A 13,479-nucleotide genomic window follows, 5' to 3' on the forward strand; every position below is an offset into this window, starting at 1 on the left:
GTAGAAGCAATGCATCCCAAGATAGAAAAAAAATTAATTTTCGTTCCCCATGGTTATTGGTTCTGTATCCTCCTCACGGCCATGGATTCATGGTGCAGCTTGAATCGCAACAATCGGTGGTGTAATCCAACTGTGTATTATCAAAGAAATGCTTGTTCGGACGGTGCTGGAATGGGGAGCTCTAAGATGCACAGCCAGGAGTAATTCTAAACGCTCTAAGAAGTAAATACCAACTTAGCATCTTTGTTGGTTGAAAAACTCAACTTGGCCTGCATTTTATTCAATGACTTGCAAAATTACGGCATTTTCTATACCAACATACTCTGATTTTATCCATGGACTAATTTTCCCTCGTCGTACATGCAGATTGCATCAGCGGAAACTAGGAAGTTCGTGTAGGGGGGCTTAACTGCTCTGTACTGCTACCTTGCACTGCTTGGCTTCATCATCAATACCCAATATTCCTAGCACAAAATGCACTTAAATTTACTCTATTATAACAGCATTTTGTGCTCACTCTAGGAAAAAGTGGGCAATTTCGATGTGTTTGTGTGATCGGCTTGTACGCCACGTAAACTTTGTTGAATCAAATTTTGTGCGACCAGCCAAGTGATTTTTGAGATCTTTGATTACACATAATGGATATTACTTCTTGTTTGGTGGTGTAATCCGTAATTTTGAAGTTAAAAAGATTATTACAGTCAAGTCCTTGTTAAAATACTTCTATAAGTTTTAAAAATTACTTAAAGTCATTGTAGATTTGCAAAAATACATTTAAAATAAAGAAATGAATATTACTTACCCCAAAAAAATTACTTCTTGGGGGTTGTTGAGAATTGAATATTACTCACAAAGAATAAAGAAAATGCATCCAAGGAATAATTGGCCAAATACACAAGGAATAAAATTTTACAGACTTGAGGAGTAACCTTGTATAATAACAAATATTTTTTTATAATTCTATTTACATTCACATACATCTACGACTAAACATTTCAAGTTTCTATGACTAATTACTCCTTGCTTTGTAGTCTATGAAATATATTGAGTCAAATTACTTTGTGTTATGAATAATTACTCCTTGTTTGTATGGTAATTACTCTCTGGTGTATCCCACTATGAAAGTGTAAAAATTTGAATCAATCACATGCAAATAAATTTCAGTCAATGCATTTGAATCCACCAAAATGGATAGCAACTCAACTAATGCACCCATAAATTCCTCCCTGGAATCTTTCTCGTGTGAGGCGTCTTTCATGAAAGTAACAACCACCCTAGAATCTCCCTCTTTGAAATTTTGATGTTAATGGCAACAAAAACAACTTCCATGCATGCCCTACACACCGCATGCTAAAGAGATCCTCCTGCCGTCCATTCAAAGTTGGTTGAAATAGATAACCACAATGCAAAAATATGTGTGAGAGACAATTTTTACAGCCTCTGCATTAGAGTAAAGATTTTTACGGCTGCAAAGGCATCAAAATCTGTCCAGACCGTAAAACATAGATGACAGACCAGATATGAACGTGAAATTCATATATGCGTAACACATGTTTGGATCGTAAACTTAATTGGGTTCGCGGGGATTTTAATTCCAGCAATTGCAAGAACCGTTAATTGGGGGCGAGAATCATGTTCACGGGGAGCCATTCAAGCCACCCCACATCACGCCATGGAATTAAAAGAGCAAATTGCTGCTGATTGTTCAACTGGGCATTTAATGAGATCCTTTACACAACTGACAAAGTGTTTCTTGAGCAGGGAGGCGACGAGGCGGATGATGACGATGAGCTCACCAGCAACATGTATTGAGAGATTGAGCAGGCTGATGCTGACAACGAGGTCAACAGCAATATAAATTGAGCTCATGTCACATTAGCATCTGGGACAACACTCGCAAGTTTTAGGATTCCTGTGCGTCGCACAAAGGCACTCGTCTGATTGTACTGCACCCAACTCACGTGCATACCATTCTACCATTTTACTGAAATAAAAATTGATGTCTTTCCATATCATAAGTTCTCGTAGCAGCAACACCCTGAGGAACCATATTGTGCTTTACGGCTAACTGGAATCGCTTCATGCAAGTATTATCTTCCTTTCACTACGCTAAGACCATCGAATTTGACCAGACCCACCGCAATCTACATTAAATGCAAACTCAATACTATATTTTACTCCCATCTTAACAAAGCACCGTAAATTCCTCTCGCTGGAGGAGGGGCGGTGCTCCGCCGTGGGTGTTGAATAATAAAACGGTCGAATCACTTATTTTTACTACCGCACATGCCACTTTATACACCACCCGCCCATTTTCCGTGCATCTATGAAATTGCTGACTTGACCATAGCTGATCCAATGCTTTATTGATGCGCGAGAAAGTCATATGTGCATTAATACAGTCAATAACCGCGACTTCATGACCAATTATGCATTGAAAGCACATAATCTAAGGATTTTATTACCCTCACATTGTTGCACCGTAATTTTCCCTCGCTGGAGTGCTGGTGGTGCTCCATCGTAATATATATATATAATTGAAAAGCCTCCATATAAAATTGAATTGTGGATTTAAATTGATAACGAAGATTTTATGCATGCCTTAAATCAATGTGAGTTCAAAATGGACGGCTAAGATGAAGGTAGAAAACCGAGAGGCGAGTTTCAAGCGGCCACGCAAGCGTGGCTGCGGGGAGCAAGGAAACCAATATGGGTCAAAGACCGGAGATCCTAGAGTCATGAACAACTCAAAGTTGAAGAGTTTCATTACTTGAATGAAAGAGGTGACTTGTGAATCAAAGATGCATTTCATTCTTATGTAATAGAAGATTTAACGTCACTAGCTCAAAGCGGGTATGCTCAATAACTTGAAGATGTTGATGCCCTTGATATTGATCGAAGAAAGGTCGGCATGATCTTGATGAGAAGCCTGACACAAGTGCAAACCCACTCCCCCAACTACATCTATGGTGGTTGCGTTTGGTTGGAGTTTCAAATGGAAAAGGTGTTGGAAGAGATCGAAATGTGGTTTGATTCCTAGATAGGCTTCGCAAAGATAGACAAAAATTGACATGTGGAGGACAGAGGTCAAGTGATGCACTTGAATCACCCAATAATGCAAAAGGCCTCGAAAAAAAGACAGAAGTAGGGATTACGAGACCACGCAAGACATAAGATTGAAACATTACAGTTTCATTCGATCCTTAATGAGGGGGCACATCCCCTAAGGTCTTATGCTAGTGAACTATCTGGCGAGGCTGCAGAAGTTTCTCCTCAACAAGACCAAGAAGATGAAAATCAGAGCACTTACTTGCTCTCCATCCTTCTTTCTCCGCTGAGCTTGCCACTCCACTCGGTTTGTCCTTTCCCTTTCCCAGGCTCTTCTTGGGTGCCATCTGGATGTGGGGGAATTCCTTGCTCACGCTCGGGGCGAGTGGTGACTAGTTTGCAAAGGAAGCAGGAATGGAAGAGAAAAACTAAGAGAGCACTAGCGGCAGATTCAACTGCGCAAGTGAAGAGAGCCTGCTAACCCTAGGTTTTACCGAATGGTTAAATAACTTAGTCGGTGGCATTTTTGTAAATGTCCAAAAGTCGAAGAGCCACGCGCCAGTTAAGATTTATTTTGAGAAATAATTCAGAGATTATTTGAGAAAGATATTTGGTTAACCATCTTTTCTGGGATTATGTTCTGAAAAAATAGGTTGCAAATATCTAAATCAATCATTCCGAATTTCTGATCAAAATAAGTTCTTTTAAGCCATAGTTTTGGATCCTTAATTCTAAAATACTGGAATTTAGATTCAAGGCTCTGGGGCTGCGGGATATGTGGTATAAATTGCTTATTTTTTTAAAGATAAAGATTTGGAAGATTTTTTAAAGACTGATTTGACCCTCCGCCTGATTCTGTGATTCAATCTAAGGCTCAGGGGCTACTCCATATGGACAGCGAGTTCATCGCGCACCATATAAAAGAAGACTTGGGGCTTGAACACCTCATAACCTCGATGCAGCCAAGGAATTAATTGGAAGATTAATCGAAGCACTCGATAAAGCGTTGGAGGATTCCAGAAGCCCTCGGCATCGTCTTCAGAAGTACTCGACGCGTGCAGGACTCGACTACGAAAAACTTGGGGGCTTATCAGACCAAGGGCAGCCCGTCTGTTCACAAGCATGGAATATTCTAGAGTAAGAGATGGCGCATGGATGTACCTTACCGCACTGTAACTACTCGTACAGAAGTAGGACTAGTTGATATATAGAGTAGGACTCTAGTAGTACCCGGCTAGGACTTTCCTTGTAACCCTGTCCCCCCTCAAACTATATATGGACGGGCAGGGACCCCTCCAAAACATACAATCACCTAAGGCAATACAAACAACCACACGGGACGTATGGCATTATGCTCCGACGGCACGAACCTGTCTAAATCTTTGTGTTCCTTACACCATCGCGTTCTAATCTTGGCGAGTCCCTAGCTACAATCAATCTCCTCAGAGTATCCCTCGGAGAGCTTGGCGGCTAAACATCGACACACCTCGGGTCCGCAACTTGGGCTATCCTAGAGCAGTCTTGACATGACACGCGGTGGCAGAAGTGGGTCCTGCCCCCATCGTCCACCACCAGCTGATGGGACGCAACTCAAAAGTCTATCCCCCGTGTTGGCTTCCTTCCCGTCTACGGGCATGGCTTCAAGGGGAAGTCGTGCTCTCCTCGGTCCCCATGCCTGCGAGGCAGCGTGACGCCCATAAATGATCCGAGTCGTGGCCCGATAAAAACCATTTTCATTGACCGGCTTCCTTCAAGGGGAGGAAGTTCTTCTCCTCCTGATGCCCTCATGGGCACTGCGCCAGGGCCCCGTTGAAGAGAGAGCCCCGCACATCATGTCAATGGGTCGGTCCCGTCCCTTATGGGTCCTGGGCGACCATCCTTCCGGCGCTTGCTTGACGGGCCAGGCCCATTAGCCTTTATTTTGTCCAGGGTTAGGGATACCCACATTCCTGTTACACTGACAGAGGTGATAAAAGAGAAAGGGACTTAGCTATTATAATCCTTCTACACTATCTGGCTCCGTTGGTCCTGCAAATTGGCTCCTCATCTAGCTGTCACAATTGAACTAGGCAAAAGTGAGACAATTTATGGTTATCTCATGTACAGTATTACATTATTTTGTATCATGTAGATAAGTATAAGGGCAACGACATATATCACATCTTTACCAAACCTTTGGATCAAGCCACTTTTGCTCGTTTGCGAGGCGAGCTTGGTGTTTGCTTCCCATTTTGAGTTGGATTTTCTGGTCTTTGTAACATATTGTATACTTCTTTCTTGATTTTTTGGTTTTGTACACTAGATCTTTGTTTTTGGCCTTTTTTGGTTTTGTAACATTTTTGTGATATACTCATGCATTGCATAAGTTTCATATTGCATCTTGTACACTATGCACTAGCTGAGCTTCTCCTATATATCCTGAGCAATCTCTTATGCTATTTGTGAACTATTGCATGTGTTGGTGATCATGAAGCTTGTGCAGGTTATGCTTGTGGTGATATTGTCGTATATTCATCTTTCCTGAATCACTTGCTAAACCTTCTATATGAAACCTAATGCTTATCACCCATGAGTAGATGTTCGGTTATGAATTGCTATTGCTTGAATCCTAGCTCAATGATTAGCTGTTGCCAAGAATTCATGTTCTTTGCAATTGGATCCATGATCTAGGGGTCATTGCAAATGTTTACCCCATGATGTACCTGAGGGGGAGCATGGATTCCTTGTACCGCAAAGGCACTTCATGTGTTTTGGTTCACTTGCATAAGATAAAAACAAAACAAAAATGAATAATTGTGATGACAATGCTTTATACTTCATGATGATATTCTCTACTGCTTAGTTATACATGATGTCTAGCAAGTGCATAAGAAGCACTTGGTTTCAACAAGCCTTGACATGACTTGTGATGCTTATATGGGTGTTTGCAATGACCTCTTGTTGAGAATGTATCTTTCTCGTACGAGCTTTCATGATCTAGTTATGTTCTTGCTTGAGTAGTTCTAGATTTGATGATTGTGCTCATGTGGTGATGTTTTTATAATTGCCTAAAATCTGCTCGCTTTACACTTATATCGTAATTTTTTCATGTTGGTGACTGCTCTTGCTCTCAATGACCTACATGCTTATGTTTTAGTTCACCTATTGCCATTATGAGTGCTTTGTGATATATTTGAGAAGCTTGGCAGCTTTTGCACTCTTTAACATGTATACTTCAGAGTGTTGATGTTTGCATTACCAACAATAGGAAGAAGATCATGATTTTTTCTTGTGGCATGCTTTCAAGAGGAGTTCATGTTTTCAGGGGGAGTCCATGCTTTCAGGGGGGGTTCATGCTTTCAAGGGAAGCTTTTGTGTGGATTTGTTGACGTTTGCTCTTGTGTTAGTTGTGTTGAGCTTTTACCACTTTTGCTCTTGTGCCGGTTGTGTTGAGCTTTTACCTCTTCTTGAGGAGCTAGCGTTAGATTTGAGCTTTGCATTTACACAAGATCGGTGTTGAGCCCTTTTCTGCCTTCTCTTGAGGGATCATGTGTTCTTGTCTCAGTTGGGTCGACCCGTTGCCCTTGTGTTTGGGAATTGAGACTTCTCATTTTAAGAGATCCTATTCCTGCCTTTTCATTTGACTTTTGGATCTTCTTGAATGAGCTTCTTTTCGATTTTTTTTCTTGTTAATCTTTCTCTATCATGAAATTGTGTGGTGTGTTGTCAATGCACTCATCAAGGGGGAGATTGAGGACCAATGGTGGTCACCCATTATGATGAGTGATTGACAAGCATTGTGTGTTGATGCTTGCCTTGGTTGTGAAGTGCAGGTGTGTGGTGCAACGTGGCAGTTGATGGTGCGCGGTGAAGGCCAAGTGAAAGGTTCGGAGATGAACGCAAGTAGACTTGTGCCGAGGGACTTGAATAGGCCGGGTGGAGTCAGGGGTGGCCACATGGTGCATGGACCAACGAGGAAGCAAAGGATGTGACGATGTTGGGCCGAGTCAGCAAGGATGATGGCGAAGTCAAGTAGACGGCCCGTGCGGCGGACGCTCGTGAAAGATTGGAAGGCGTCAAGTGCGGCGGAGGCTGGACACGCGTCGACATTGAGGAGGTTACATGCGGCCTAGCGAAGATAGACGGTTTGGGTGGTTTGGGCCTCAAAACCACCGTGCAGGCAGGTTTCCCGGTTTGGGTCTCAAAATTGGTGGCGCGTTCAGTGCAGCTGGATTGCTGAGGTGGAGGGCACATGGCGCCATCGCGAAGCTTGCGTTGAAACGAAGCAAAGTCGTGAAGGTGGCGTGTCCGTCCGATGTCCCTACAAAAAGTTAGACCATTTTGCCCCTGTGTGGGTAGTTATCCTAGAAATATCAGTAGGGGTATTTTCATCTTTCGCCAGAGACCTTATATAGATAGACATTGCTAGTTGGTTAGCTATCTCTCTTCCCCCCTCTCTCGTTTTCATTTTTTTCTAGTGATTTCCAGATTAGGGTTTGTTGGAGATTTTTATGGGAATGGAGGCCCTAACCTCCTTTTATCCTCCAGAGTCAAGATTTGAGCACTTGATATAATTTCCTGTGCTTTTTTTGCGATTTTTGGGGTATTTTTGTGCGATTTTTGCATGTTTTCTACTCAATCTTTTTATGAAATTCTTCATGAATCTAGTTGGTTAGCTATCTCTGTTCTTCCCTCTCTCATTTTAATTTTTTCCTAGTGATTTCAGGATTAGGGTTTGTTGGAGAATTTTATGGGAATGGAGGCTCTAACCTCCTTTTATCCTCCAGCAGTCAAGATTTGAGCACTTGATATAATTTCCTGTGCTTTTTTGCGATTTTTGGGGTATTTTTGTGCGATTTTCGCGTGTTTTCTACTCAATCTTTTCACGAAATTCTTCATGAATCTAGTTGGTTAGCTATCTCTCTTCTCCCCTCTCTCATTTTCATTTTTTCCTAGTGACTTCTAGATTAGGGTTTGTTGGAAATTTTTATGGGAATGGAGGCCCTAACCTCCTTTTATCCTCCAGCAGTCAAGATTTGAGCACTTGATATAATTTCTTGTGTTTTTTTGTGATTTTTGGGGTATTTTTGTGTGATTTTCGCGTGTTTTCTACTCAATCTTTTCACGAAATTCTTCATGGATCTGTTAGTCCTTATTGTCGGGACTATGTGGCTCAAGTTTTGTTTGAATCTGCTGTGATTTGAGGAAGTATTTGTGAATCGGAATCGAAGTCTCTTGTATCTTCTTGTTCTTCCTCTGTTTGTGGAGCGAGCTTTGCAGAGGAGAGAGTGCATGGCAGTCGGCTGGGCGGACCGCGGCCAGCACACAGCGGGACGCGCGCGGCGCTCACACAGGCAGCAGGGGGGTCCTATTCGTCTACCGGAAGTTGCGGATGGTACCTATCACACAGCCCACCACGGCCCATAATTGCTCAGCACCATGGCTCAGCCAAGAACGCAAGGTCTGTATTGGCATGCATCATGCATACACAGGTCCACAACAGTCAACAAAACACAACGTGCCATAGTCAGCTTATGCCGATGGGCAGGTTACTTTTTATCTTTCTTTTAATCTATGTTAGTATTTTGTTTGTTCCTAAAATAGTATAGCCAACATTTATTTAAACTCAGTTCAACAATTCCAATAAACTGGTTCAACATTTTATGTGAAATGTTGAAATAGTAAATAGAAAATGTTGAATTAGCGTGTTCAAAATGTTGATTGTTAAAAAAAGATAAAATATATTTATATTGGATCTTATTTTGTTGCATAAAATCTAAGTAACATCATGGTTCAAACGGAATCTAAAACACATTTATGGTTTGAAAGAAATATAAAGACCAAAGTTTCACGGCAAAAAAAATCTATTGAGTACCCCTCCCACATCAGCCATCCAGATGGCGACACCTGTGCCAAGCTAGCATGCGCTGAGCGGCTATCCCACGAGCTCTCATCCTATCTATTTTTTTCTCTGCACGGATCTCACACATTGAAAAATAACTAACAAATAATCTTCTGGAAAATATATGGGAACCGGCCAGGCAGCCAGCCACCGGCGGCGCGCTGCTGCTGCGGTGCGAACCTGAGCAGGCCGGAGCGCGCGGCCCAGGTGAGCTGGCGACCCAGCGAGGATTAGGCCAGGCAAGCACGTCCAGGCGGGGCGCTAGAGCCCAGGAGGGCGCTGCTCGGGCTGAACGAGCAGGCCGGCCTGGCAGGTGGTTGGTTTGCACTAATTAGCACTTGTTTGTTTTGTCTCTTTCTTTGCCTGTTTAGCTAGTTTTAATTTTAAACAGTTTAGTTCTCACTAGATTTTAATGCTTAGCATGCTTAGTTTTTTTGACAATCTGAACCTACTTGGTTGTAGGATCTTTAAGAAACTGTGGACTTTTTTGGTTATTCTAGCTAATTTAAGTTAGTTTTCTGCATGCCTAATTAGATTGTTTTAGAGATAATCTTGCTCCCCCTCCGGTGCAAGTTTTTCTTCGTCAACTTTTACGAGTTGCTTCCACTATTTCTTAAGATTTTCTAATTATTTCTAGGATGAGCGTATCACAAGTTGACTCGTGTCATCTTGGCGATTAGAAGGGAGAGTTTTTAGATAGCGAATTGGAGTCGGCCTTTTTCAGAGAATTTTAAGAAGGCTCTCATTTACCCCTCTTTTGGTCGCCCGTTCCAGTCCCACAACATCGAGGGATACATGAACATCACGGAGAACTGCACGAGAACACCCATGGTGCTCAAGAGGGGCCTCTAGAGAACGGGGCGCTTCAACATCATGTCCAAGGACCAGGGCGTGCCGCTGGTGGCTTCCTCGCTCAAGGACCGCAGCGGCACGACGAGTTCGAGATCTCCGACATGCTGCGCGCCCTTCGGCCGGTGAAACTGGTAGCGGTTTATCTATTCTATATCTATATATTATAAAGATCGAAAATAATTAAAAAAATTTCATTTAGATTGGGTCCACCATACCCCTCACGTCGGACCCACCTGTCATGGCCGAGGAAGGTGGGATAGGATGGAGACTTATAGAAACTACGAGTTGGGGGATATTTCTTCCCAAAACCAATTATTTTTGTCACCGCCTCCGCACATACCCACCCGCGTACCCACAGTTACCGAACTGACCGGCTGCCGCCGCCACGATCCGTTCGCCGTGCCGCATGCCGCCACATACTCCTCCCTCACCTGGCGCTCGGTTCGCGCCCCCCCCTCCTGCCGCTCGCCGCCACAGCCTGTTCGCCGCGCCGCATGCCGCCACGACCTCCTTCCCTTCCTGTCGCTAGCTGCGCGCCCAATGGCGCTCGCCGCCGCCACGTCCTCCACCCCCCCTCGGCGACATCGATCAAGCACAGGTTCCGCCTTCAAAGCATATTTTCTTTTCAATCTGTGCACCCTCGCAGCTCTTCGATTCGCTGGCGGTGGCTGATGGTTCTCCATCGCGGAAGCCACCAAACCCCCAATCCCCATCCCCTGCTTGATTCCTTGCTAGCCACGCCGCGCCGGTGCCAATGAGCACCTCAAATCACGTTTGTTTTCTTCCAAATCGACTGCTTTGGTAGCACCCGCTGCCGTTGAAGACGATCGATTCAGCCTGCTCGGACGATTCAGAGACCAAAGATGCTCCTGGTCTAGCCTGCTTCGTCGATGCGCCACCAAATATGCTCCCGATGCAACCTGCTCCATGGACGGGCGACCAGAGATCTCCCTGATCCTGAACCCAAAAGATCTGACCGCTGATAATTGCAAATTTTGTTGGTAACTACTTCCTTTCTCTGTTTGTCTTTTGTATTGCCCATGCTTCCTGGGATTGAAAATCAATTTATCCATGCGGAATTGCAAATCTATTGGCAAATGAATTTGTGATCCCAAGCGACAGCCAAGAGTATCTTGCAGTTGTTCTTGACTGAGCAGCCACAAATATCAACCATGCTAATTCAATATGGATTTGATTCCCTTTTGTTTAGCAGCCGATTCCCCTTAGTTTTCATTTCTTTTTTTTCTTGGACGTTCATCCAACTTTTTAGTTCTTTTCCATGCTGGACGCAGCCAAGGTGTTCGACGACAACGCATTCATGACAGGCTTGGAAAACTGGATATGTTGCTCTGTGATGCTGGGAGGATATGGTAGGGAGGGGGTTTCCATGACGGACGTGGGCTACACTTGTGCATGCATTGTTTATGGTCAGACGTGAAGTAGTATGTGTACTTCCAGCAAACATTTACTATATAAGCCTATAACATGTTTTACTCTATTTTTACCTATAAATTTTATGATAATATTTTATTTGGCTTGTATGCAGTATGCTTATTTTTTGTTCATGTGTTTCTAGATTTTAGTAGATGTCATGCTCAATAACAGCGCTTGCTAATGTTCATGCACCTTTTCTATTTATTTAATAAGTATGGTTGTATTACTCTATACTGTTAATTAGGGCCTGATCAATGCAATTTTCTTTGAAGAAAATACATTAATTTAGGGAGTAAGAAGTCCCTTCAATGAAAGAAATTATACTAATGTACTGCAATATTCTCTTTTGATGGAAACTGCAAGAAGTTCTTAAGATAAACAAACTGAAAAAAAAATGAAACCCGTATGAATATAAAGCATTTGTAAATAATTTTTTTTCCAAAAAAGTGCCGCACATGCACTTTGCTAGTTAAAAAATAAGAAAGAAAATTGTAGCGGCCGCGGCAGCCCAAGCTCTGCCGCTGCCGGCCAGCCGAACGAAACGAATCAATCGAGTCCGTTTCAGGGAGGGAGGAAAAGAAAAAAGGAAAGAAATCGAGTCGTGCGCGTCGCGAGGTCGGACCCCACCCCACTCGCCGCAACCCTCTTTCCCCGTGTCCAACTCGAGCTCGCGCCTGCGCCGACCCGTCGCGAACTCGACTCCCGTCAAACGAAGGTCAGCCGCCGCAAACTATATATAAGGGATAAGGCCACCCGCCGCAGCGGCTGCATCTGCATCCACTCCCACACGCCCCCGCAGCCTCTGCTTCGATCGATGGCGACGCAGGACGCGGCGGCGGCGGCGGCGGCCGGCGTCGTCCGCCCGGTGGCGGTGGAGATGATGAAGAAGTCGGCGTGGACCAAGGAGGAGGACGCCGCGCTGCGGGAGCAGGTGCGGGCACACGGCCCGCAGAACTGGGCGGCCATCAGCGCGGCGCTGCCCGGGCGCAACCCCAAGTCGTGCCGCCTCCGCTGGTGCCAGCACCTGGCCCCCGGCGTCGACGCCGCGCGGCCCTTCACCCCCGAGGAGGACGCCAAGATCGCCTCCCTCCACCGCCTCTACCCCAACAAGTGGGCCACCATCGCCGGCTTCCTCCCCGGCCGCTCCGACAACGCCGTCAAGAACCGCTGGAACTCCGTCCTCGGCAAGCAGCCGCAGCCGCAGCACCAGCGGTGGGCGCTCGCCGCCCCGCTCCGCCGCGTCTCCGACGGGACGCTCCCGCTGTTCCCTCTCGCGTCGGGGGATGTCAGGGCGTGCGGCCGGAGCGCCCGGGTGCTCCGCCACCCGCCGCCCGGCGGCGGCGACGCGGGGGCGGCTGATCTGAGCGGCGGCGCGTGCCTGGAGCTGTTCCCGCTGGCGCCAGGGGACCTCGTTGTCGGGAGCAACGGCACGAGCGAGGCGCCGGAGATGGATGCGGATCGCGGCGACGACGACCCGACGGCCACCGGGCTGCGGCTCTGGCCGTGCACGAGGGCCGCATCAATGGCGGCGTTCAAGGCGATGGTGCAGGCAGTTCGGGCGCCCTAGAGCCTCTTGTCTTTGCCTAAATTTCTGTTCTTGTTTGACTTGCTGAGCGATGAATCATCTGTAAAGGATTTCCTTGGCCGACTCAACTTCCGATAGGATAGTGGATCGTACTAGCAATCGAGTAGCTAGAACTTCTGTTGTCTTCCAATTTTTGAGACTGTATTTGGGGAATTGTGCTGAAAATTTCGTGGACGTACCCGGGATCGAAAGCAGATTCGGGGAATTGCATGTACTGCGTCGTTACCTTCTGCCCGGGCTTGTCTCCACTCTCCACTGAATGTTCAGTTCACCGGGGTTGGAAGAAATTGTAACCCTACGCGCGTACAATATAAACCTGTCTTCTTCTACCTGCATCAGCGAAAGACCCTTCGTTAGGCCAGTCACTAACGGAAAACCCACATATGTCGAGTGCCACGATCTTTGCCGAGTGCAGAATCTCGAGCACTCGGCAAAGCTACTATTTGACGAGTGCCAAAAAACATGCACTCGGCGAACAACTGGCACTCGGCGGCCTATCTCTTTGTCGAGTGCCAGCCAAATGGCACTCGGCAAAGTCACACTTTGCCGAGTGCCAGTCAGTTGACACTCGGCAAAGAGCGTCACGGGCACCGCACCCACCCGCAGACGACCGTTACGGTGGGGGATGCTTTTGTTTGCCGAGTGCCTACATGGGACACTCGGCAAACAAATCTTTGCC

General features: G+C 45.6%; 1 protein-coding gene and 1 long non-coding RNA gene across 2 annotated transcripts; both read left to right on the forward strand.

The window, feature by feature from the left end:
- LOC120644364 lies at positions 1 to 609 on the forward strand. The gene is made up of 2 exons (XR_005663678.1): positions 1 to 222; positions 367 to 609. It is a non-coding gene; the product is annotated as an uncharacterized LOC120644364 (long non-coding RNA).
- An 11,483-nt stretch (positions 610 to 12,092) lies between these two features.
- LOC120645614 (transcription factor MYB73-like) lies at positions 12,093 to 13,030 on the forward strand. Its single transcript, XM_039922390.1, has one exon. The coding sequence runs from the start codon at positions 12,093 to 12,095 to the stop codon at positions 12,780 to 12,782; it is 690 nt and encodes a 229-aa protein (XP_039778324.1). The 3' UTR covers positions 12,783 to 13,030.
- The last annotated feature ends 449 nt before the right edge of the window (positions 13,031 to 13,479 follow it).

Source organism: Panicum virgatum, chromosome 8K (genome assembly GCF_016808335.1).
Source record: "Panicum virgatum strain AP13 chromosome 8K, P.virgatum_v5, whole genome shotgun sequence".
NCBI classification, from domain to species: Eukaryota; Viridiplantae; Streptophyta; class Magnoliopsida; order Poales; family Poaceae; genus Panicum; species Panicum virgatum.

Bases quoted from the DNA above. Each gene is read 5' to 3' on its own strand.
- LOC120645614 (XM_039922390.1), top strand. From the start codon at position 12,093: ATGATGAAGAAGTCGGCGTGGACCAAGGAGGAGGACGCCGCGCTGCGG.